This window comes from Conger conger, chromosome 18, assembly GCF_963514075.1.
Source record: "Conger conger chromosome 18, fConCon1.1, whole genome shotgun sequence".
Taxonomy (NCBI): domain Eukaryota; kingdom Metazoa; phylum Chordata; class Actinopteri; order Anguilliformes; family Congridae; genus Conger; species Conger conger.
In genome coordinates this window covers 7,757,437-7,783,969 of record NC_083777.1, presented here as the reverse complement: position 1 = coordinate 7,783,969, position 26,533 = coordinate 7,757,437, and the positions used below count along the sequence as shown (strand labels likewise).

Sequence of the window (26,533 nt, the reverse complement as noted above, 5' to 3'; positions counted from 1 at the left end):
CAGGCGTTACATATTAGTGGTTTTAAATGTTTATATATTGTCTATATATAGCTAAAACCAGTATTATTTTTTAGAATAAGCCTAAGTTGTTTCAACCTATGTCTGTTTAAAGGCATTTATTTTCTAAAATGTCAAATTCATTCACCAAATATAATTTATCTGTCTGATTAAATGTACAATAACTATTAATACAGATTGAGACGCACTACCAAAGATTGACTTTACACACTTAATTATGTCTGACAAAGTATTTTCGATTAAGAAACGTGGCCATGCTGCATTTGGTAGGAAAGTAGTATTTAAGTTCAGTTATTTTTTTCCCTTTCCCTTTGAATCATTAATGCACACAATTTCACAAATTAATGTTCATTTTGAGTCAAGGAATCGCATCGCTCTGCAGTTTTCCTGCAGGAATTTGATCCCCTGCTCTAACGCGTGGAAACCAGTTCGGTGCTGATGCTCTATAAATCTACCACTAGGTGGCGCACACAGCGTTTCATATGATGTGTAAACCATATGATGTGACGAGAAAACCACTCCTGGTCCAGCTGTTTCCAGAAACGCTGCAGCTGGCTAAACTGATATAGACTGACAGCACATTTAACACTTAAAAACATTTGTAAGTAGATCGTAACAGGATCCTTTTTGGGATCAGCCCGTTTTCTCAGTAAAATAAATAAAATATGAAGTGTATTTGATTGTGGAGTATATTTAATACAATGGACATATACAATGCTACTACTACTACTACTACTACTACTACTACTACTACTACTACTACTAATAATAATAATAATAAGAAGAAGAAGAAGAAGAAGAAGAAGAAGAAGAAGAAGAAGAAGAAGAAGAAGAAGAAGAAGAAGAAGAAGAATAGTAAATAAATAAAGGAAAACTAATTTATTTTTTATTGAAATATCCCCTTCTAACTGACATGACATACGAGCTATCACATTATTATCTACTTTTATTTAGTAAATTAGGCTTAATTGTAAAAATAATAGGAACAGAAGTGAGTAAATCCGTGTGCTTTGTGACGCTGTAAAACTCATGCCTGCCGTGTGCGTGTGTGGGTGTGTGCTACAGCCGCCTGTTGGGTGTCACGTGGCATCCCAATATTAATTGATAGCTGCGGTTGTCCTGTTCCGGTGACTGACTGCGGCCAGGCAGCAGGGGACGAAGTAGGGGTGTTAAAGATCATAGAGTGAGAGAAAGAACAAGAAAGTTAGAAAAAGAAATAATTTTAGCTCTTCTCAAATTTGTCAGCCTACACAACCAGTGCTCAATAGTCGAGACAACATTGTTAACAGTTACCAGAATAAACTAATTAGATTCTCCTCAGCCAATTAGCCGAACCGACCAGTGAATTGTTGCGCAAATCCACAGAACCATGACCCAAATAGAGACAACGGTGGAATACAGCAATGGCTATGAAGAAGACGAGTATATGCTCCAGGAGGACGAATGGGATAGGGACCTGTTATTAGACCCGGCTTGGGAGAAACAGCAGAGGAAGGTAAGAAGAAGGTAGAGTTATGCCACTGTATGAGCGGTTTATAGAGAAGCCATTGCTTTTTATTTGGAAATACGTATTTTGAAAATGTGACATTACATTTGTTCACCGAAGTGAAGATGACAGCTTTTTTATGTATCACAAGTGCGAACAACTTAAAAAAAAAAAAAAGATATATATATATCCATCCTTGGCCTACATGGTATAGAACATGCTTTTGTGCGTATTTCGCTCGATAATATATGGAGGCTAATATCATTGTTCTCGCAGATCTTAGAAACCAGTAAAACGCTCTGAACGGTATGAATTGACAAGATGCAGTGGGTACCGGCCAAGAATAGCGCAACCGGTGCGCAGCTCTAGAGACTTTTGGCATTCCATTGATACGCGTGGTATGAGAGCTGTCAACAGATGGTTGTAACACATGATGACGTCCTTAGGATTAGAATGGATGCTATATCTAATTTTAACTACAGACCGAAGGGCATTATTGCCGTCTAATCCAATGTCCTTGGTCTGGAATTTCTTTTGTTTGGAGAAACCGCAGGAACGAATGGAGACCTACGGTAAACTGGTGTACCTCGTTCTCTCTGTTCTATAAGTAACGAAGGAAAACGGAGCGGATGATCAGATTGGTTTCTTCAGCCAGGCGCGCTGCTCTGTAGGCTGTACCCTGTAGAGAAATGCGAGCTGGTGATGGATTTGTTTCTCCCACTGCTCTTGAACTCGACTTGTTAATTCACAGACCAATGGAATGAAGTCACACGACTATCAATAGATCAGATCATGCTCATTAACGCTGTTTATTTATTTTACATAGCAACTATGACAATGTGCAAAAATCGCCTTCTTCTAGGAATTTGGGTTCTGATGCTGTGTGCCGGAGTAAGAATATGTCTTCCCCTCTCTCTCGCTCCCATTCTTCCTGTCTCTCTATACTATACAGTCCAATAAAGCTGAAAAGGCCTAAAAAATATCTTTAAAAAAAACTGAAACTCATGCCTCTTTTCAAATCCAAACTGAAATTCACCCACCGCCGTATCAATTCAAACTGAAACTCGCTCAATATTCCAGCTCAAATGCCACGATCACGAATCGGCTTTTCAGGAACTTTGAAGCGATTGAAACTGAATTTGAGCGTAGACATTTAGAATTGGCTCATATTTGTAGAATTAACCCCAACCAGTCACAATGTTGTGGCATAGCTACTATGTACGAGTCATGGCTGCTTGGAGTTGTCATAGTTTTAACGCCACTTTCAGGATGGCATGACATGCAGCTGGCTCGTGCCTCACCCCTTTATTCCTATTGGCGGATCAGGTTCCATTGGCACATGAAGTGTCGCCTCTGTCTCACGTGCGTGAGGTCAGAGGTCGGACAATCGGGTGAGAAGAAGCAGCGGCTTGACGGCGGGCATTTCTGGAGGACAGCACGTGCTCGTGTGCGCTCTCCCGAACGGATATTGGCAGGTGAGGGATGGACCCCTCCCAAAAAAAGGAGGGAAAAAAACAGAAAAGGAGAGGAGGCTGAGCTCTGTTCTGAAGGCCGGCCGCTCAATGTCACCTGCGCTTCTCCTGTCAGCTGGCAGGCCGGCCCCATTCCGCACCCACGTTCCCGAATTAGCCCGACCCCCTGTCAGCAGGGCCTGGAGGACAGCACTAACTCCACTGCCTCAGGCCGTAAGAACTCCAGAACCGTACTGTCACACCCCCCCCCCTGTATTCCGGGCCGTTTGCATACCTCCATAAGCCCCGTGCCTCTCTGTTCACTTCTGTAGCCTGCCAGTGGAGACCATGTCCCAGACTAGCAGAAATTGTGCGAGGTGTCATCAATTAGTGTGGAAGTGAAACGGAACCCAATTACGGCAACTGCTCGGGGCTGCCAATCTGTGGTTGCTATGGCGATTGTGTAGGACTAGATTATGCAGAAAATGGAGGAACTGTCAAAACTTGAAAAGGAAAAATACTTTTATGTTGAGTCATATTATGTGGTTAAGCATAATTTGTGTTTACTTCCTGAATTCTGATATAAACAAAGTATGTTTGCGACAGTGCACTGACCGACACAAAAGTTTTGTCACAAAACAAAAGAACAAGAAAAAAAAGTTTAGGTTCAAAATAATACCATCTATCACATTTCTGATCAATTATTAATATATACTTTATCATTCATAACGTATTTTCCCCCTCATACATGCATTATTAATATGTGGTAGGAACAGTTCTGACAGTATTTTATCTGAGGAGATGGTATCATAAAATACCCCAGTTCTGTAGAAAGAAACGGAAATGTAATATTCATTTGGAAATCTGTGGTAACAGAAAGGCTCCTCGGTACTGAACACCAGTATGTTTGTTAGCTCATTCATGCATGCATTTGTCCCAAACAGTTTTTAAAATGTACAGCACATATGAAATGATGGTTCTGTTTTGTTTACAATGGTATTTTATGTTATCGGGGGCTGAGAATTAGAAGGTTCTATCTGCGTTCGGGTAGTTTTGAGATATTTAGCTTCAAAGAAGTGAATGTGCTCCAAGTAGACACAACCTATTAAATTTAGCATTTCATACTTTTAAACAGTATTTTTGTATAAAACTTAACACGTGCCCTTTAAACAACGTAATTATATTGATAACACTAACTCATTTATGTAAAAAAATGTCTGTTGGAACCTTATCATTCTCAGCTCACATAATGTACTCGTTTCTATTTTTTGCCAAGCAAGATACAGGGTGGAGCCATACATTCAGTGTAGTAATATATCAGTCAGAATAAAGACTCATGTGCTTCAGAGACTCAGAGCAGTATATATAGAGAAGAGCCAGGAGTGGAAATTTACAGCCATGATCGAGTACTATCTGAGTAATCCCAGTTAGCGCATCAGTTTCATTCCTATTCGCTTACTGAACCCATCCCTTAGGTTGTGTGTCTGTCACTCATTTTACTTTCATGTGCTGAGTAAAATTCTTCATAAATCATTATTCTACACTATGATCTCACACCATATTGTTTCTTGGTATAGAAGAGGAGCATGATGCCATAAATAGTGTAGAAATACTTGAAAATGCAAACAAAATCAAAAAAACCATTCACAAGTTTGACAACATTGTCAGGCCAAGTCAGTATCTTGAATGAAGCCTGACATTATATAATATTGGTAAATTAACTCGTAATTCATAACTAAACAATGTGTGGCTTCATGTGATGTCAATTTGCAGTGGAATGGAAAGCAGGTGAATGAATGCATGAACGTCAGTGATTATCTCTAAAGTAAAATGGCCGCCGGGGTTTTCTGTTGAAGTCAGCCAGACTAGGCTATATTTAAGCCCTTATATCAATTGGAATGTATGCCGTGGCCAGCAGAAAGCCATTATCTCTGTAATATTACCAGAACTGGGTCATAAGTGCTGATGAGCAAGACCAGACCAGTAATTCAGTTAACAGTCGCCCTTCCTAAATAATCACGAAACACAGATAATGTGAACTGTACAATGTAGCTATGGTTTTACGATGATGCAGGTTATTTGGTCTATATCACTGTAGCTGTTTCACATCGTATTCACATACCGTCTTTTAATTGACATTAAGTATACCATATTTTTACTTGGAAATGCCAGTAGATCATGTAAAGGATACATGCATGTTAATATTGAAGGATAATGACATTTCTGCCATTGTTGAGTTGGGAAGGGATGCTAAGCAGAATTAGCAAAGTAAAAATGGATATAAAATGATACTCATCCGATACGTGTGAGGATGTAAAAGCTCACCCCTTTGGTTTTCTCTTCTGTTCTTTGCCCCATGACCATGTTTACATGTTTTCTTAATTGTATATATGCAGTTTTCATTTTTGTTTGTTCATAAAAATATATACTCACCAAGCATTTTATTAGGAACAACACTATACCTACTTATTCATGGGATTATCTAATCAGCCTATTGTGTGGCAGCAATGCATACATTCATGTAGATACAGGTGAGGAGCTTCAGTTAATGTTCACATCAACCATCAGAATGGGGAAAAATTAGATTTTGACCGTGGCATAATTGTTGGCGCCAAACAGGCTGATTTCAGTATTTCTTTAACTGCTGATCTCCTGGGATTTTCATACTCAACAGTTTCTCGAGTTTAATCAGAATGGTGCAAAAAACAAAAGAACAACCAGTGAGCAGCAGTTCTACGGGCAAAAACGTGTTGTTAATGAGAGAGGTCAGAGGAGAAGGGCCAGACTGGTCGAAGCTGACAGGAAGGTGACAGTAACGCAAATAACCACACATTACAGCAGTGGTATGCAGAACCTCTGAATGCACAACGCGTCAAATCTCTGAGTGAATAAACTACAGTAGCAGAAGACTTAATAAGTCAAAAAAATAATAATAAATACCTAAATACCTAATAAATACATAAATACAATAAAGTATATGCCCTGTTAAAGGGGTATCTTATGTGTTTTTCCCCTCCGACGTATTTGCTGTCACCAGTAAGGTTAGCCTTCCTTGGTGTTTTGGAATTTAACATGTGTCTAAATGTTGACATGGATATGATACCAACTTTAATTTGATCTCTATTAAAGGCTGTTAACCTGTCATCTCTTAAGTTGTGTTTACAGTTCAAGCACTGAGTTGGTTAAATTGGTCACTGCAGGCACCTAGCCCTGAGGCAACCACAGAAAGTCTCTCACCCTGCCCACACAAACACACACACGCACACACACGTGCACACGCACATACACATACATGCAGACACGCAGACACATACACACACACAGACACGTACGCCCACATGCACGCACGCACACACACAGGACACGCAATTCTAAGCCATGCACAAACTCGCACACATGCACACAGCAAGTACACGCTCACAAGCCAGAGCACAAACTTTTGATTGTTTTTCATGAAATGTGTCACCAAGAAAACTCCGCTCATGCTAACATGATGAACCTGGGCTTCTGACAAACTGATAATGAAACTGACAAACCTAACGACAGGCTAAAGCTAAAGTTGGCTAAATGATGTCACTGGCGTATGGCTCTTACTTTGCAGACATTCACAGCCTGGTGTAACTCTCACCTGAGGAAAGCGGGGACACAGATCGAGAACATCGAAGATGACTTCAGAAATGGCCTTAAACTCATGCTCCTGCTGGAAGTCATTTCAGGTATTGTAAGAACAGAAGAATAGATAAATGATTCATGAAATTAATGTTTCTCATTCACCCATTCACACACCAATGGCAAATGGCTGCCATGCAAGGCACCAACCAGCTCGTCAGGAGCATTTAGGGGTTAGGTGTCTTGCTCAGGGACACTTCGACACACCCAGGGTGGGATCAAACCGGCAACCCTCCGACCGCAGGACGACTGCTCTTACCGCCAAGATAAAGAGGAGAACAGGCCATACCGTCCATCATTAACCTACCAGCTAGCACATGAGGGCTGCACCATACCTGGACTTGAGCACTCTGACTGCCTCTGCCTCCACTGTATGACCTGGCAAGCTGCTCCATACTGTACATGTAGGAAACACTGCTCCATACTGTACATGTATACTTCTGATCCCCCGATCCCCTTCTTGCGTCCCACACGAAGCTGTGAGCTGTAGGAGGTGCTGGTGTTAAAATGTCCAGTTTAGGCCCTGCAGAGCAAAACACAGGCTCTGCTAAGGCTGCCAAGTATCTGTTTAACAGGGATATCCATTGAACAGGGATATATATTCTGGGGGCGACATGGCTTAGGCAGTTAGAGCAGTCTTCTGGCAGTCGGAGGATTGCTGGTTTTATCCCCTGCCTGGGCTGTGTCGAAGTGTCCCTGAGCAGGACACCTAACCCCAAAATGCTCCTGACGAGCTGGTCGGCGCCTTGCATGGCAGCCAATCGCCATTGGTGTGTGAGTGTGTGTATGAATGGGTGAATGAGAAGCATCAATTGCACTGCGCTTTGGATAAAGGCGCTATATAAATGCCAACCATTTACCATTAATAAATCCCTATCATTGCCTAGTGGAGAACTGTTTGTCTTCCTTCATTAACCTTACCACAAGCGTTTATAGCAAGATTGTGGTTTTTATCTCATTGTGTTCATTTTCACCAATGCTGCCTTGTTTTGCTGACAGAACTCAACTAGTGAAATGGCTTGTTGTTCGTCATGCATGCAAATGACAAAGCTTTTCCCTATGAAACCATCTGGACAGGAGCTAATAAAGAGAGAGATAGCTACAGCTATGTTTAGTGCGGTTTTGGGACAACATGCCTTGCAGAGTAGCTTGTTGTATTTTGTGTAATCATAGTCTATTCTTATCCTCTCTCACCCTCATTAAGGTGAAAGACTGCCCAAGCCTGATAGAGGAAAGATGCGATTTCACAAAATTGCGAACGTCAACAAAGCTTTGGATTTCATCACGAGCAAAGGAGTCAAACTTGTTTCTATTGGTGCTGAAGGTATGGTTTCTAATGTTCGAATGTATTACTTGTTAAATCATTGCTGTCTAGTGTGTGGGAGATTGACCAGTGCTCACTTTGCAATGGACTTAACCTTGGAGAAACAGCTGGTATCTACTGAGGGATACCCAACCAGGTTAAAGTAGATGATCGTAGCATTGAGGTGTGAAAGCTATATTCAGGCGGAGAAATCAGTAATCCTGCTGTCTTTGTCTTTTTAGAAATTGTGGATGGGAACGTTAAAATGACTCTCGGGATGATTTGGACCATAATACTCCGCTTCGCTATTCAGGATATTTCAGTTGAAGGTAAGAGGGGAACCCCACACCTGGACTAAGTTTAGCCAGTACTGAGGAAGATTCTGTTCCACGTTCAGTCCATTCAGGAAATTCATGGAAATTTGTTTCATGGTCAAAGAAAATCCTGGAATTAAGGAATTGCATTTCAGTTCACTTCCTGAACTGACTGATTGAAATTAAATTAATTGCATCTCATACACACTGAGAATGTACGTAGAGTAAGGAAATGAACTGGAACTGGTGGAACCATGCTCTATATTGGTTGTGGTTATTATTTAGCATGTTAGGCGCAGAATCCTTCACTGCTATCCCTGAAATTAGTAAGTAATAAGCTCAAATTAAATCAACATTTGCATTTCACCTGGCTATAGCCAGATGCTCAGGCAACAGCATTGATGTCAATGCTGTGTAAATAACATCAGTTCTCCTGTAGAAACATCTGCAAAGGAAGGCCTTCTCTTGTGGTGCCAAAGAAAGACTGCCCCCTACAGGAATGTCAATGTGCAGAACTTCCATCTCAGGTGAGTCTACAGAGCTTATGGTTACTGCTGTAGCCCAGTGTTGTCATTTACTGAGCGATACATTACTTAGCTAGCTCTGCGTTATTTTTCACTATTCCAAAACACACTTAGAGGAACTGAACCCCCCTCTACCAAATGTTTGTTTACTTCACTGTATTTCAATGTACAAACTATAAAGGAGTTCATATGTACTGCAACATTTTGACTGATAAGTATGGAGATAACGTGCTCAACTCGACAACATAGCCACCTAGTACAGAAAGGGTGCTTTTGGCTTGGATTGTATATTTATTATTATATTTTTAACATAAACCGTATTTGCATTGTTGTTGTTACTTCTATATATATGTTTTTGGAAATATAATATATATAATATATATAATGTATAATACAGTATATATATTTGTCCCATGTAATGGAATCCTGGCCATCGGTGTACATTTACTGCTAACAGCAAACACAGGAAGAGACAGGCAAGTGTATAATCTCCAGGTAACTGTGATTTCAAACAGTTTAATCTCAAAAGCTGCAATGAGAAAAGCTCTCCCTCAACAGCCTAGCGGGTACAGACAACCCCGGTCTTTGAAAAAGGCCAGGCCAATGCTTGACATGTAACCGACATAACTATGAGAAATCTCAGCGGGCATTTCAAAGATCAGGCCTCAAGGTATAACTCAATATCCCCCTCATCCTACAAAGGTCTCAGATTCTGCATCACCTGACGCCTCACTCAATACGTTTCACGCTCTGACAACATGTCTCTGCCTACTGCCCGTGAGTTTTTGACTGGCAGCCATCCGTGAAAACCAGAGTGGACACCTCCCTGGAGCTATTGCATAATGTTACATTCTGCAGGTAAAGGACAAATAAACACAGAACACATATAAAGATCAGCTGAAACGAGGTAGTGGTGATCTATCATGAAATAAACATGGTGTGGGATATACACATTTGTAGCATTTAAAGCAGTTTATGGCACAAAGCAACAGTAGTTATATTATATAGGCGGCCTGTAGCGTAGTGGTTAAGGTAAATGACTGGGACAGGCAAGGTTGGGGATTCGAATCCCAGCGTAGCCGCGATAAGATCCGCACAGCCGTGGGCCCTTGAGCAAGGCCCTTAACCCTGCATTGCTCCAGGGGAGGATTGTCTCCTGCTTAGTCTAATCAACTGTACGTCGCTCTGGATAAGAGCGTCTGCCAAATGCCAATAATAATAATAATAATAATAATAATAATATAGACTATCCCTAGCTACCTCTCTTTGATAAAGTGCATTTGTAAATGTGAAACCCAAAATAACATCCCTGGCAGTATCATATGAAAGATTTTTTTTCCCCGTTTGTTGATTTAACTGGCGGTTGTGGCTGTTGATTGTCTGTCTTTGAGGTGTGAGTTAGCATATTAAATATTCCGCTAAGGAGAAGCAATAAGAGTGTGATTAGAGCTCTTAGCAGGAGACCTTGGTCTGTGGCTTATTTGGTTAATCATATCTCATGCTGTGCGGAGAGGCTAGTTGAACCCCACAGCAGACCTGCACTCATTGTGTATACATAATGCACAGCTTGCACAAAGCAGTAAAAACCATTAAAGATACTTACCTGGACTGGAGTAGATGGAGGCAGGCAGTAGCCTGCTCTAATCAGTTCTACTTGTCTTGGATTTCTAACCAACTGCAATAATATGTGGAAAACCTTGAAACAGATTGGCTCTTATTGTGCCACCTCAGTCTAGCACCTCTCACTTGTGGTTATACAGATATTACAGACAAGTGTATAATTAGATGAGATCAGGACTGTGACTGTCCTCAAATGTAGATTATGTTGAGAAAGAGGTATAAATCAGGGATTCTCATTCACTTAAGCATTTTTCAACCCTTTAGCGCCACCGAGTGGAAGCTGGAGCTCAATATGAGTTTTGCAGGTTCAGTATGTGTCAGTGGATATGTGTTCCGCTATGTCATGTCTGCTTTACAGGGCCTGTTCCCTCCCTCTGTCTCACACAAAGCGAGGTGCAGGTGTTAAAATGTCCTGTTTAGGCCCTGCAGAGCAAAACACAGGCTCTGCTAAGGCTAGCAAGTATCTGTTTAACAGGGGTATCCATTTAACCGGTATCTTTGAGTCCCTATCATTGCCTAGTGGACACATGTTTGTCATTCTCCATTAGCCTTACCACAGGCGTTCATAGCAAGTTTGTGGTGAAAATGGGTCCCACTTGGGGGACCGTTAAAGGGCTCGGTTGAAGGTAAACGGACACGTTGTGCTTTGAACGGTATTCTGACTGCGTTCTCTCCCTCGGATGTGAAGCTGGAAGGACGGCCTGGCGTTCTGTGCGCTGATACACAGGCACCGGCCAGACCTGATCGACTATGCCAAGCTGAACAAGGTCAACGACCCGCGCCAACAGCACGCTGCCCCAGCACTGCACGGGAGTGACACCGTTATTACCCAGCTCATCAGCACAGACACTGTGCTAACACAGCTCATCAGCGCAGACACTGTGCTAACACTGCTAAGCAGTATAGACACTGTGCTAATTCAGTAGTACTAATCCAGTGTTTTTAACAATGTCCTCCTCTCCATTTCCTGTCAATCATCGCATGTTTGTGTGAAAAGGTTTGTTGGCATACTGGAATAGATTGTGAAATGTGAGCCGTACCCCAGGGGAGACCTGGACTATGCCAGTGAAAAGCGGCTATTACACCTCTGTGACTTTTGAGTCTCTAGAGGCCTCTTCAGTTTGAGAAGATCTCACAGACCTGACGTTGAGTTTGTGGGCAGAGGAGCAGAGAGCTGTCTGGGGCAGGGATGGCGGTGCTGGAGGGGGTGGGGGTGGGGGTTGGTGGAGCCTGCTCCCTCTCACGCCCACCCCTCTCCTGGAGACAGAACTAAGCCCCTGACTCCTGTTGCCCAAAATGAGACGTCTCTGTGGAGCGTTGGCGGCTTGAGGCTGCAGAGCCCAAAGAATCCTGCAGCTGTGCCAGTCCTCCCCCCCGGGGGGGTGGGGTGGGGGGGTAATTATGTGACTCACAGCACAGCGAAGTTCACTGTGTTCTGTTTGTTTAATTTAACACCCCATCTGAGAGAACGATCGAACAAGGCCTCCGTAGCCAAATGCTTTCACATACCTGCACTTTTGTTTTGGAAAAGAGGACAGTCAAACAAACGGACTTAATGCTGTGTGACACATTAACCCTGTGTTCTATGGTCTGCCTCAGCCGGAAAAATAAAATGGGCCAATAGCCTGGCTTCAAGGAGACTGGGTCAAATGCGTATTGGAAATGCTTAGGCGTGTAGATGCCGGTATGTCTGAATGTAATTGCGCACAGCTTTTCTGCAAAAACACTGTTGCGAAACCAAACATGTAATAATAATAATAATAATAGATTTTATTTGTGGGCGCCTTTCAGAGCACTCAAGGACACCTTACAAGACACAGTAAAAACATCATACAAAAACTAATCAATCAATAGCACCGACATGTTATATACAACAAGACATATAAAATTATCAACATAAAACTCATCAATCAGGGTCAGGTTAAATATGCCAGTGTGAAAAGGTGTGTCTTGAGTCTAGATTTAAAAGTGAGGAGAGTGTCAATGTTGCGAATGTCTTGTGGCAGAGAGTTCCAGAGGCGGGGGGCAGAACGACTAAAGGCTCTAGATCCCATGGTGGTCAGGCGGGGGGCAGATGGTGTGGCAAGTAAGGAGGCAGAGGAGGATCTGAGAGTACGTGAGGGAATGTGGCTATGGAGGAGTTCAGAGAGATATGAAGGTGCCATGTTATGAAGGGCTTTGAATGTGAGTAGCAAGATCTTAAAATCAATACGGGATTTAACTGGGAGCCAATGAAGTTGCTGGAGAACTGGAGTGATGTGATCAATGGAAGGAGTTCTGGTGATGATACGGGCAGCTGAGTTGAGATGTACAATCATATGACAGAAAAATCTTGTTCTGTTCCTTTAAAATTGTCAGCTGTCTGACAGGCTAATTAGCAAGCCCAGGTCTGGTTCACATTTCTACAAGGCTAGCGACCCTAGAACATCTTTAGAGTTGAACTTTTCCTGTGTCGCTGACCCCTGGCTGTTCATTGCTTGTAAATACATGAGTGGGATCTTTTGCCAAGTTTGTGCAGTCGCTAAGCACATTGATTCCCCAGGAGGAGGATTCAAAAAGGGCCGTGCTATTTTATTTCTGGCTATGCTATCTCACACAGGATGCAAACACACACACACTCACACAAACGCTTGGCTCGGACTGCTGGATGTGGTGTTGGCTGGCCTGTCATCAGTCAGGAGCCAGTATTCAGAGGAAACAGCTCAGGACCTCCAGCGAAGGCAGACCACTGGAAATGTGGATGTAGATGTAACTGTGTGTTGTGGCTTTAGCATGCTGCCTCCCACCCTAGCCTGTCACCTGCTAACCCTCACTGACAGCCAGGTTATCACTAGTGCCCCCTAGTGTCATGTTCCACTTTGTCCCAAGATGATGGTATTTAGTTATTATACTATATTTCACTGAATATGAATATATACATAAATAAAAAATAATATATATATATATATATATATATATATATGTGTATATCAGTATCAGTTATAAACATCATTAGAATTATTATGAAATAATGAAAAAGTAATTAAAATGTTATTCTGCCGTCTTTACAGTCCGTATATACAGTGCATCCGGAAAGTATTCACAGCGCTTCACTTTTTCCACATTTTGTTATGTTACAGCCTTATTCCAAAATTGATTAAATAGATTTTTTTCCTCCAAATTCTACACACAATCCCCCATTTTGAGATTTTTGCTAATTTATTAAAAATAAAAAACTAAGAAATCTTCTTTCATGTTGTCATTATGGGGTGTTGTGTGTAGAATTTTGAGGAAAAAAATGAATTTATTCCATTTTGGAATAAGGCTGTAACATAACAAAATTTGGGAAAAGTGAAGCGCTGTGAATACTTTCCGGATGCACTGTATGCCATTGAAATTTCATCTTATTGTTCCCCTCCCAAGTTTTTGCGAAATTATAGAGCTGTTTTAATTATTAAGTCAGCAAATCAGAGGCATATACTGAAGGCATAAGCCCTATTCAATTAAACTCTCATTCCTTTAATTCCTCAAAACTGACTTTTTTAAATGTTTTTTTTAGGATGATCCTCTTGGTAACCTGAACCTTGCCTTAGATATTGCAGAGAAGCACCTGGACATCCCCAAAATGTTGGACGCTGAAGGTGAGTGCATTCTTAATTATTAATCAATTATTAATCAGTTTGTTCAGTTGGAAATACTGAATATCTTGGGGCCAGGGGGATAAATGGCCCAATGTAACACATTATTCTGTGTTAATATGGGAGGTGAGGCTCAGCCTGTAAATATGACAGGATTAAAGGATTTTAGACTGGGCAGGTAGAGTAATTATGGGATATTTCAGTGCTGCAGGACACCAGTCTGCTAATGATAGCAAACTCAATTGAAATTGTACAGCAGTTATGTCAACGACTAGGGGGTTTATGGAATATTTTATATGTTGTTAACATATAGAATATTGGTGTTAACATGTAACATATAAAATATTAGCTTTCTGCTTAACCAAAACAGTGAATGTATAAACTTGAATTTGGTTTATGGAATCTGTGAGAGTTGCGTATGGCTGGACTTGCTGAAGCACGCTCCTCACGTGATTGACCTGCTTGAGTAATGTAATGGCTGTGTTTAATTTAAGCGGTCACATAGTTCAGTTCCAAGGATGGTGTCAAAAGATACAACAGTGTTAGACACTGTCAGTGTTGAGTGACTGAACGCTGGAGCCACTTCTCTCCCTGCACGGTGGCCTCTAGCGTAGTGCTTAAGGTACATGACCAGGACCCGCAAGGTTGGTGGTTTGATCCCCAGTGTAGCCACAATGAGTCACTTTGGATAAAAACGTCAACCAAATGACATGTAATATAATGTAATGTAAACATGGACAGGCCTGCTGAAAGGCCTGTTATGACCTGTGTATCCCGTTACTGTTGCACGTTAATGGGGTTCACAAGGTGAGGTCTTGATGACACCCTGTTTCATCCCCCCAAAAAAACCCTCTTCCCCCTCTGCTTCCTTATCAGTTTTAGACCAACCCCCTCCTGGTTTTCAGCCTAACACCATTTCATTTACTTTTTCAACTGAACTCTGAATCTGAAAGAAGAGATAGGATTCTCATAATAAAAGTGAAAGGTTCACGTTCCCTGGTGGATGGGATAGAGACAGAATTCACAGGTCTGGTTTTGCTCTCTGCCCATCTCTGGCAGACCAGAAAATTGCTGTTTATCTTTATTTGTGTACTTTGCTTCCTGCTTGAGTTTGACTCCAGAATGCTCTTATTTTGTGGTCTTCTGTTGAAGAGATTCCTATCTTCAGTTTCTTTTCCCCACATGTTCTTCTCACTCTAGCGCCCCCTGTGGAACCTGGCTGTCCCTTTGCAGGCCTGTTATTAGCTCTGTCTCTCTCCCCATCACCCTCTCCTCAGCTGTGTCCTTTTCTCACCTCTCTAGACATTGTCAACACCCCCAAGCCTGACGAAAGAGCCATCATGACCTATGTGTCCTGCTTCTACCACGCTTTCGCTGGAGCAGAGCAGGTGCTGATCCAAACAGGCCGCTGAGCCAGCTCTGCAAAAAGCCATTTATATTTGTATATTTGTATATAGGTTTGGTGCATTGCTTATACTGAATGCAAAGATGATGCCAAAGCATTTAAATGGTCTAGTTCTTAAAAATAAGCCATATGATGTGTGAACGGCAGAGGAGAAGATGAAGAGATGCGTATGGTTGCACACAAACGTGAGCGTGCGCCGTCCTGCTTTGTCTCACTTTCCCTCTCCCTCATCTGCAGGCCGAGACAGCGGCCAACAGGATCTGTAAGGTTCTGGGGGTGAACCAGGAGAACGAGAAGATGATGGAGGAATATGAGAAACTGGCCAGTGAGGTACTGAACGCTCCTCCTTCTACTGAACACTCCTCATTCTGCTGAACGTTCCTCCTTCTGCTGAACACCCATTCAAAACTGCTGGGTGATGAATAATCACTATGGCTCTACAACATTATGAACCTTGTAAAAGTGCAATACTTCTTAATGATATCGTTTCAAAGAAAGCACACATAAAGATGAGAACAGGTCATTCATCTGAGATACATTTGTAATTAATATAGTGCTTTTGAGAAACTGGGAGATGTTTAGTCTTAGGTCCATGACTGCTTAGGTTGCATAAAGCCTGTGTAAACGACCGTAGTTACTGGAGTGGATCCGGCGCACCACCCCGTGGCTGGAGAACCGCGCTCCGGAGAAGACCATCTCCGAGATGCAGCAGAAGCTAGAGGACTTCCGCGATTACCGCCGGCAGCACAAGCCGCCTAAGGTGCAGGAGAAGTGCCAGCTGGAGATCAACTTCAACACCCTGCAGACCAAGCTGCGCATCAGCAACAGGCCCAACTTCATGCCCTCCGAGGGGAAGATGGTGTCGGTGAGTATCTCAGCCTCTAACGTCGCTGTGACGGGGTCATTCCGTCAGCCTATGACCTGTCTGTCACTTTCATTTCTGCTCTTCCAAGATTTGAAAATTGTAGCAGCATTTGGCTAGTGAGTACATGGAGATGGTAAATGGTGAGGGATACAATTTTTAGCAGTGTACAGTAATAAAAATGAAACACTCAAAAAACATAATATTGACACTGCAAAAAAGTCTGTCTTAACAAGTGAAGTCTTATAATTTTCTCTTAAGTAGCAGATATTAGCTTTTATAAGTTTCCGTTTGCTTGACAAGTGAAGCTTTCTTAGCCAATTGGCTAATCTTGAATTCAGACAAACTGTCACACTACATTTTGTCTTATTTAGCAAAAAACAGGTCTAAACTGCCTGCTGTGATTGACATATTAATAGCATTTTTGTGTGGTGTGTTTACCTGCTGTGTGGTGGGCCCTGACGCAGGGTTCAGCTGGTCACGCCTGACTGCTGACTGCTGCTGTTGTTGTCAGGATATTGCGAGCGCCTGGAAGGGTCTGGAACAGGCTGAGAAGGGCTACGAGGAGTGGCTCCTCACTGAGATCCGGAGGCTGCAGCGTCTGGACCATCTGGCCGAGAAGTTCCGCCAGAAAGCCTCCGCCCACGAGACCTGGACTGCAGGTGAGCCCCAAACGCTCATGCCTCAAACTCCCTACTCATTCACAAGCCTTAAACTCTCTACTGATTCAAATTCCATGAACTCCCAAGTGATTCTAAAACCTCAAACTTCCTACTGATTGAAATTCCATAAACCCTCTAGTGATTCAAAAGCCTTAAACTCCCTACTGATTCTAAAACCTTAAACTCCCTACAGATCCAAAAGTCTCAAACTCCCAACTGACTCAAAAGCCTCCAACTCCCTACTGATTCAAATGTCTGAATCTCCCTACTGATATAAAATTCTCAAACTCCCTACCAATTCAAAAACTCAAACTCCCCAGAGTTTCCCAAGTGTTTCCTTTGGCGAGTGTCCTCTGTGGATAAACCACAAACATTGCTATAAAACTCTACCTGAGTCTTCTATGTGTGTCTTTACCGTAGTGAGCCTCCACTGTGAATTTTAACCCTAAAACTCCTGCTATGGCTCCACTGTGATCTAAGCCTGTGGTGAATTACTCTATAACCTGGGACAGGAGATGAAAGAGAACAATGGAAAGCAGTTATAATACCCATTCATAAGCAGTCATTTGATATCATTGATACAATGCACTTTGAAACCATTAACTCAAGGCAGAACTGACCAAACCAAAGAGGTTCCAGTAGTGTTTGTGTGCACATGATGCTAACAGGTTCCAGTAGTGTTTGTGTGCACGTGATGCTAGCAGGTTCCAGTGGTGTTTGTGTGCACATGATGCTAGCAGGTTCCAGTGGTGTTTGTGTCCACGTGATGCTAACAGGCTCCAGTGGTGTTTGTGTGCACGTGATGCTAACAGGCTCCAGTGGTGTTTGTGTGCACGTGATGCTAACAGGCTCCAGTGGTGTTTGTGTGCACGTGATGCTAACAGGCTCCAGTGGTGTTTGTGTGCACGTGATGCTAACAGGCTCCAGTGGTGTTTGTGTGCACGTGATGCTAACAGGCTCCAGTGGTGTTTGTGTGCACGTGATGCTAACAGGCTCCAGTGGTGTTTGTGTGCACGTGATGCTAACAGGCTCCAGTGGTGTTTGTGTGCACGTGACCCAGGCAAGGACGAGCTCCTGTCTCTGAAGGACTTTGAGTCGGCCTCACTGTTCGAGGTGCGAGCCCTCCTGAGGAAGCACGAGGCCTTCGAGAGCGACCTGGCCGCCCACCAGGACAGAGTGGAGCAGATCGCCGCCATCGCCCAGGAGCTCAAGTACGATCCGCCGAGAACAACATAAAGCACGCTAAAAGATAACGGCCCGTGTTCAATCAACATCCGTCCTTAAGTTTGACTTGTAATTCAACACAAGCTTACTTTTAAAAGCTCGGAAGATGAAAAGAAATGTTGCTTGAATCCCAGCCAGAATGGAATACACGTTGTAAAGGCATAAATACAGTACCGAACAGAACACGGGGAACAATGAAAAGGCAATAAAACGCAAAAGTAAAAGGCTGAGCACCAGCGATAACGGAGCAATCGTAGACAAAGGTTACTCACTGTGAAGTGCGAGCGTATGAAAATGCATCTTTCAGAGGGTTTTTAAGGGAAGACACTGAGAATGTTAATGGGGCTCCTGGGACCATCACAGACTGCTGCGGCTCTGGATGGTGCCAGTCTTAGATTAACTGCCCTGCTGTTAAGGGTAAAAATATGCCTGGTGTTCAAAACCTGTTACCTTCCCTCATGGTCAGAGATTCATGAGAGACCATTCCTATTGACTTATTTATTAAGAGGAAAATAGATTTGAGCAAAACGCATATATTCGATTTCCCTGTGATGAGGCCAATTGTGCCACATGGATCCATTTATGTGGAGTTTTAGATGATTAGCTTGGGAGAACAAGTCTAATAATAGAACTCGTAAAGTGAGGGTGCTTTCTGCATCTAACAATAGGCAACTGCATATGCATATACTATTGAAAGCCTTATCAACAACAATACAGACTTATATAGGAGAATGTGGATAATTGTACATGAGTGTGTAATTTGGACCTGGTCCGTGTTGTTTAGTTTGCAACTATTGCAGACATACGGTATGTTATTATTTTGAAACAAAAATAGTACTCTTACTCAACCGTTTCTGTATTTGTACATGTATGTTTTTAGCATATTTGTTTTTATATCATACTAATGTTTCCCCCTTTTTAAAAATGAGCTGAATGCTGAAAGGTGAAAAGGGCAGGGTCCTGGCGGTTCTGTCTGGTCATGATTGTCAGTGTAACCCCCCCGGCCCCGCGCAGGTGGGCAGAGACGGTGCGATTGTGTGAGTAAACTGAGAGCCGGGCCGTGTGTCAGAGCTCTAAATATACCCCGCCTCAGAGCGTGCTCTCCAGCCCACAGCCACGCCAGAGGGCCTGGAGCCTGATCCCGCTTCCCCTGCTCCCTCCTCCTCTCCGTCTGTCTATTTCCAGAGGGGCCTCGGCTAGGGACGGCCGGCCCATCTCTCACTCAAAAGCCCTCCGCGTCAAACTGCTGCCCCTGTCACCTTCGGATTAAACGCCCGTCCGGCTCCTTGTCACCCCTAATCCTCCATTACTCTCCTCCGTGTGTCTGTGACACTGCTGTCTGTGGAGGCCAGCACCGTTAGTTTCAAACGGGCATGAGGCAGCCATCTGTGAAGGCCAGAATCATTCATTACCGGGCTGCTGGCTGTGTCAGAACTCTGCTTGAGTGTATCTACTTTCGTTTCCTCATTTATTGTTTGTATTAGTCATTAAAATGAGACATCCTACTCATGAACAATACATGCGGGGCAATAAACCATATGACTCTCATACTACTTACGATAAGACCATAATAAGACAAAAAAAAAAATTTGAAGAGGTACATGTTAAATGATAATTCTGCGGTACAAAATGGGAGTGGTGATTTAGGGGCACTCCAATGATATCTTTTTCAAAAGAGATGCCCTGGGGTGCTAATATTAGCTCTTGATGTGGTTACAACAGTAAGGTCCTGTGTGCCCATGTGTACTTGAATGTTTCCATGCAGTCATACAGTACAGTAAGTAGCATAGCACTAGTGCAAGAGAGAGACCACAGTAATGCCCTATAAGAATGTGGAGACCTTCATTAGTTTTAAAAACAACCCAGTATCCAGCAATGTACTGTAGGTATGCACAGTCAGACTACAGAAGGTTTAACAGAACAATAAAAACACTCAGAGCTGTAAAATTAGTACAACATTCCTGTCATAACATTGTGAAAATGTCGCAGCTGAATATGACGGTCTCCCAGTGATTCAGTGTTCATGTCATCTGGACTCAGTTATGTTCTGGAGACATGTTGTCTGTCCGTCTGTCTTCTGGCCATCCATCAGTCCCTAACAGGGACGTCTGGCTGATTTAAAGCAGCGGTGGTTGGGAAAGGGAGGTGTGGTTTATTTTATTTAGACGCACACCTCCCTCACTCGCTATGCGTGTGGCCTTCAGTGAGCAGAAACACATATCACATACATGTAACATGAGGGGGCAGGTGGCCTGCATGTAATGTGCATGTGATTTGATAGTGTTCTTCTGGAGAAGATAAAACTTTGGGAATGGGATTAATCTCCCTCGTCATCACCTTAAGATAGCCGGTCTCATCCTCTCTGCCGACTGAGAATAGTTTATGTCAAAGTCAGTTGAACATTGTATTGGGTATGCACAGTATTTTACACCATGGTGGTCCTTAAATATGAGACCTCAGAAGCATGGAAAGATGTTATTATAATCATATTTCATCTACAATGATTATATAGCAGGGCCCAATTAGGGAACTTTACAGTTGTTCTTGATTTGCTCTTGTTGCCATGGAACCATTGCAGAGGATTTGATTGGCTCGCTAATGACCAATGGCATTCTGCCGATGCTCATGTGTCTCCTGCTCAGGCCAGTGCAGCTCATTTACAGAACGAGTCCCTCCAATAACTTAAAAATATGAGGTGTAATAAAGTTTTTGATGTTGTTCAGGGATATGTTTGGCCTGGTTACTGGTTTAAGGGGGATTGAATGACTCATCTGTAATCTTTAGTATAAGTCTTCCGGCTGAAACTTGGAGGGAGGGTGTCAGAAATATTCGCTGTGCGGCACACAGAGGATTTTTGTGGCTGGAGTCCGAGTGTCAGAAACAGGCCCATAAATTGCACTGACTTGCCTTGCCAGTAAAAAAGCCTCTTCTCTGAGATGAAATGGCGGATGGCAGCCAATGGGCGTCTCTCCATAATCACCCCTCTCTGTGCAGCGAGCTGGACTTCCATGATGCCGCGACGGTGAACGAGAGGTGCCAGAAGATCTGCGACCTGTGGGACCAGCTGGGAACGCTCACGCAGAAGAGGAGGGACGCCCTGGAGGTAGGAGAGACCAGGAGGGATGAGGTTCCCAACCCACCCCAAACCCAACAACCCACCCCAAACCTACTCCCAGTGTCACCCAAAACCAATCCCCTAACAACCCAAATGTGTATTTATTATGTTTTTTGGAAAGTATTATATTTTGACCGTAACTCAGGGATAATAATAAACACAATCTCTGTGAGATATGGATACTGAGCCAGTCAGTCTTTCCCTGGCTTCCAGAGGACTGAGAAGCTCCTGGAGACCATTGATCAGCTGTTCCTGGAGTTCGCCAAGAGGGCGGCGCCCTTTAATAACTGGATGGAGGGCGCCATGGAGGATCTGCAGGACATGTTCATCGTGCACACGGTGGAGGAGGTCCAGGTAGATGCTCTCTTCCCTAGGCTCAGTCCCCTGGGTCTGCTGCTTTCAACTGCACTGGATCCAGCTGGGGTCCCCTGAAGAGCACATCTGTTACATCCTATAATTCATTGCACAGCCTTCATGTGCACACACAGCAGCAGATGCACCTGTGCGTGCTACTGAGTGCATGGGGACGTGCAGTCATCAGAATGGCTATGTTTGTGTGTGTGTGTGTTTATGTGTGAGTGTGGGTGTGTGTCCGCGTGTGTGCGTGTTTATGTGTGTGAGTATCCTTGTGTGTTTGGGTGTGCGCCTGTGTATGTGTGTGTGTGTGTGTGTGTGCTTGTGCATGTGTGTGTGTGCAAGTGTGTGTGGGTGCATGTGCGTGTTTATGTGTATGTGTGTCCGCATGTGTGTGAATGTGTGTGTATGTGGGTGTTTGTCCTTGTGTGTTTGAGTGTGTGTGTGCGTGTGCTTGTGTGTGTTTATGTGTGTGTATGTGGGTGTGTGTGGGTGTGTGTCCTTGTGTGTTTGGGTGTGCGAGTGCGTGTGTTTAAGTGTGTGTGTAGGTGTGTGTGTATTTATTTATGTGTGCAGTAATATCATCCCTCTGTTGATGCAGAGCCTGGTCTTAGCCCACGAGCAGTTCAAAGCCACCCTGCCTGAAGCAGACAGCGAGAGGCAGGCCATCCTGGGCATCCAGGCCGAGGTGCAGAAAATCGCCCAGAGCTACGGCATCAGCCCCGACCTGAACAACCCTTACAGCACCATCAGCACTGACCAGCTCAGCGCCAAGTGGGACCAGGTGCCCTTTCATATCCTACAGAGAGAGAGAGAGAGTGTGTGTGTGTGTGTGTGTGATATTGCTGTATGTACAGGTGAGGTGTGTCTGTGTGTGTGTGTGTATGTGTGTGTGTGTGTGAGTGTGTGTGTGTGATATTGATGTATGTACAGGTGAGGTGTGTGTGTGTGATATTCTTGTATGTACAGGTGAGGTGTGTGTGTGTGATATTGCTGTATGTACAGGTGAGGTGTGTGTGTGTGTGGGATATTGCTGTTTGTACAGGTCAGGTGTGTGTACAGCAGTGACCCAGGTGCACTGTCCCCAGGTGAAGCAGCTGGTTCCTCAGAGAGACAGCTCCCTGCAGGAGCAGAGTATGTGTGTGTGTGTGTGATATTGCTGTACGTACAGATCAGGTGTGTGTACAGCAGTGACCCAGGTGCACTGTCCCCAGGTGAAGCAGCTGGTTCCTCAGAGAGACAGCTCCCTGCAGGAGGAGCTGGCCCTGCAGCAGTCTCACGAACGGCTCAGGAGGCAGTTCGCTGCCCAGGCCAACCTGATCGGGCCCTGGATCCAGACCCGCATGGAGGTGAACCTGCCCTGCACGCTGCTGCCTCAGGGATGAGCCTGTCCACAGCTGCTCTTTCACCGTGCATTTTAGTCTGAACAACACTCCACAGACATCTTTCTTAGCTTTGCTTTCAGCCCACACGGTGGCTCATCAATCGCATTAAATGTCCTTTAAATTATGATCACTCACAATATTGAGCCATGTTTTCATTACATTTTATGCAAACAAGAAATGTGTTAATTTGAGAGCATTTTACAGAGTGCAAACCTGATTAACACTGAAAGACTGTTACTGCAAGTGTTCTTCCTGACATTCACGTAAGACGACTTTGGGTATTGTTGTCCATAGCTTCCCATCCCCCATTCCAGGAACTGAGGCAGCTCTTCGGTTGTGTTCGCAGGAAATCGGCCATTCCACCATGGAGGTGAGCGAGACCCTGGAGGACCAGATGACGCAGCTGAAGCAGCTGGAGCACGTCATCGTCAACTACAAGCCCAACATCGACACCCTGGAGGGAGACCACCAGCTCATCCAGGAGTCGCTCATCTTCGACAACAAGCACACCAACTACACCATGGAGGTAAGAAATACTATATACAAGCACACCAACTACACCACGGAGGTAAGAAATACTATATACAAGCACACCAACTACACCATGGAGGTGAGAAATACTATATACAAGCACACCAACTACACCATGGAGGTAAGAAATACTATGTCCAACACACCAACTACACCATGGAGGTAAGAAATACTATGTACAAGTACACCAACTACACCATGGAGGTAAGAAATACTACAGTATACACTCACAAGCACTTTATTAGGGACAGTTTTGCTTTATTACACCTACTTATTAATGCAATTATCTAATCAGCCAATTGTGGCATGAAGGGAATTAACCCAAGCTCCAAAGTGTAACATGCTTTCATTACTATCTCATTACATTACATTACAAGGCATTTAGCAGACGCTCTTATGCAGAGCGACATACGACGAAGTGCAGATCAAACACAAGTACAAGTGTGAAGAGGACCTATTGGATCTCAAAACCACTTTATCAATGTGGCTCCTTGTCATTAAATGACAAGGGGTTTTGCACCTTTCCTGGGGGTGTTTGTACCGTGTTTATTTGTAGTAGTGTTGACCCCTCTGTGGCCTCCCTCAACCCCCACAGCACATCCGCGTGGGCTGGGAGCTGCTCCTCACCACCATCGCCAGAACCATCAACGAGATCGAGACCCAGATTCTGACGCGCGACGCCAAGGGCATCAGCCAGGAGCAAATGAACGAGTTCCGGTCCTCCTTCAACCACTTCGACCGGGTACAGTGTTCCGCAGCGCTAGTGTGGTCGACGTGCGGTTGTTTCTTGGCCTCACATCACGTTTCGCCTGTGTGCGTGTTTGCGTGTGTGTGATCGAGTGTCTGCCTGATTTCTGATGTGACTCTGAATGTCCAAAACACAATGACCGCTCCAACTCTGGACATCCTCTCCTCCTCGCCCCTCTCTCTCCCCCTGGCCGTCGACCCGCCCGCTCTCCCCCCTCCCTCCACTGTGCAGAAGAAGAATGGAGCGATGGAGGCGGACGACTTCAGGGCCTGCCTCATCTCCATGGGTTACGATTTGGTAGGACACAGACATGAATTAAATTTAGCAAAATTTCACACAAAATCGAGATCAAGGCAAGAAGACGCAAGACTTGGAATTTTTTTTTCAACGCTGACAATGGAGATAGTCTTTTGAGTGTGAAAATGGGTTATCTCATGCAGATGGAGAACCTACACAGCACATAAAAGACTAAAGCAACATTAATTATAATCTGGCAGAGCTGGCAGGATTCACACAGGGCTGGTTTCTGCATTCACAGAGAATATAGCACTCTTCTCTCTTACCATGTGTCCATCTGTCAGCCGGTATGAAGACTGTATTAAGACGCTGCCCAGATAAGTCCAATTACCATCCAGACCTTATGCGTGCTTGCTGACACCTTCACACATAAATGAGCATAACATGTCGTTTATAGATTCAGGGCTGATATTTTGTTCAGTGCAGCAATGTAAAGTAGCTTTCTGTTCAGCAGAATGTTGAATTGACAAAGATAAAAAGCGTTTTACTGCTAACGTGATAGTCATAATGGGTTTTCCATTCAAAACCAACAGATAATAGCATATCCTTAGCTTATCCTACACTCCTTAGCTATTTTGGTGCGGATGTATATAAAAAAAAAAAAAACATGTTCCTGATAAACTTAACCGATTAAAGAAAGGAATAACCAAGAGCTCTGGAAGAATGGTGCTCAATGGTTGATAACGCTATTCCTGTTTATTTTTCCCCTGGTGTTTCGGGGTGTTCCGCGCTCCAGGGCGAGGCGGAGTTTGCACGCATCATGCTGCTGGTGGACGCCAGCGGCACCGGCGTGGTGTCGTTCCAGTCCTTCATCGACTTCATGACCCGCGAGACCGCCGACACGGACACCGCCGAGCAGGTGGTGGCCTCCTTCAGGATCCTGGCGACTGATAAGGTGGGTGGTGCAGCCGGGGGGGCGCTGTTCTGCGCTAATCTGAGGTTCTGTAGCGCATGCTATGTGTGTTATGAGTTGCAGTGCTCGCTGCAGAATGGAAACGGGTGCTTGGTACTTGGGTGTGAGGCTAACAGGGGCCTGCTGATATGTAGTTAGTGATTTAGAATTGGGGCTAACAGAGGCCTTCTCATATGTGCTAAGTGAGTTAGCATTGGGGCTCACAGAGGCCTACTGATATGTACTTAGTGAGTTAGCATTGGGGCTAACAGAGGCCTGCTGATATGTGCTTAGTGAGTTAGCATTGGGGCTAATGGAGCCCTGCTGATATGTGCTTAGTGAGTTAGCATTGGGGCTAACAGAGACCTGCTGATATGTGCTTAGTGAGTTAGCATTGGGGCTAACAGAGGCCTACTGATATGTGCTTAGTGAGTTAGCATTGGGGCTCACAGAGGCCTACTGATGGGTGCTTCTCTCCCTTACAGCCATATATCCTGGTAGAGGAGCTGCAGAGGGAGCTTCCTGCAGAGCAGGCTGAGTACTGCATCTCCAGGATGCCCCCGTACACCGGGCCAGACGCGGTAGAGGGTGCCCTGGACTACACCTCCTTCTCCACCGCCCTGTATGGCGAGAGCGACCTCTGAGCCCAGCGCGACCTCTGACCCCAGCGCGACCTCTGACATCACCCAGTGCCTACTCCTTTTCAGATCAGGACCTGTATTCCATCAAAGGTCTCATAGTTTTACTGCTGATCTAGGATCAGTTTTGCAGTTTCGCCTTTTAGGTCTTAGTATGTGGACATGGAAACCTGATCCTAGATCAGTAATCTTACAATGAGATGCTTTTTGAATATTGGCCCAGATCTGCTTCATTTTCAGACTTTAATGTGCAAATGACCAGCGTGACAGTTTAAACATTATGTAGAGATATATACTTAGTGTATGGTGCACTAACCATTGCTGTTCAATGTCACCTCAGTCCTATATATTATATATATTTTATTCTCTTTTTGTTCTATCTGTGGAACAGGATCATATAGCTTGTCTTGATCATATA

General features: G+C 44.1%; 1 protein-coding gene across 9 annotated transcripts; it reads left to right on the top strand.

The window, feature by feature from the left end:
* The first annotated feature begins 1,369 nt into the window (after window positions 1-1,369).
* On the top strand, window positions 1,370-26,126 carry LOC133118022 (alpha-actinin-2-like). 9 transcript variants are annotated; one of them, XM_061227624.1, is made up of 21 exons: window positions 1,370-1,513; window positions 6,557-6,671; window positions 7,829-7,948; window positions 8,170-8,256; window positions 8,681-8,768; window positions 11,074-11,152; window positions 13,924-14,005; window positions 15,305-15,390; window positions 15,645-15,737; window positions 16,042-16,272; window positions 16,784-16,931; window positions 17,992-18,142; window positions 21,150-21,258; window positions 21,484-21,624; window positions 22,226-22,408; window positions 22,839-22,973; window positions 23,356-23,535; window positions 24,136-24,282; window positions 24,520-24,585; window positions 25,322-25,480; window positions 25,963-26,126. In XM_061227624.1, the coding sequence occupies exons 1-21, from the start codon at window positions 1,388-1,390 to the stop codon at window positions 26,119-26,121; spliced, it is 2,685 nt and encodes an 894-aa protein (XP_061083608.1). In that variant the 5' UTR covers window positions 1,370-1,387; the 3' UTR covers window positions 26,122-26,126. The 9 variants fall into 9 exon arrangements, with proteins under 9 accessions (XP_061083608.1, XP_061083602.1, XP_061083603.1 ...); XM_061227618.1 differs by having other exon boundaries at window positions 1,388-1,513; window positions 24,520-24,586; window positions 25,308-25,480; XM_061227619.1 differs by having other exon boundaries at window positions 1,388-1,513; window positions 24,520-24,596; window positions 25,318-25,480.
* Window positions 26,127-26,533: the final 407 nt, after the last annotated feature.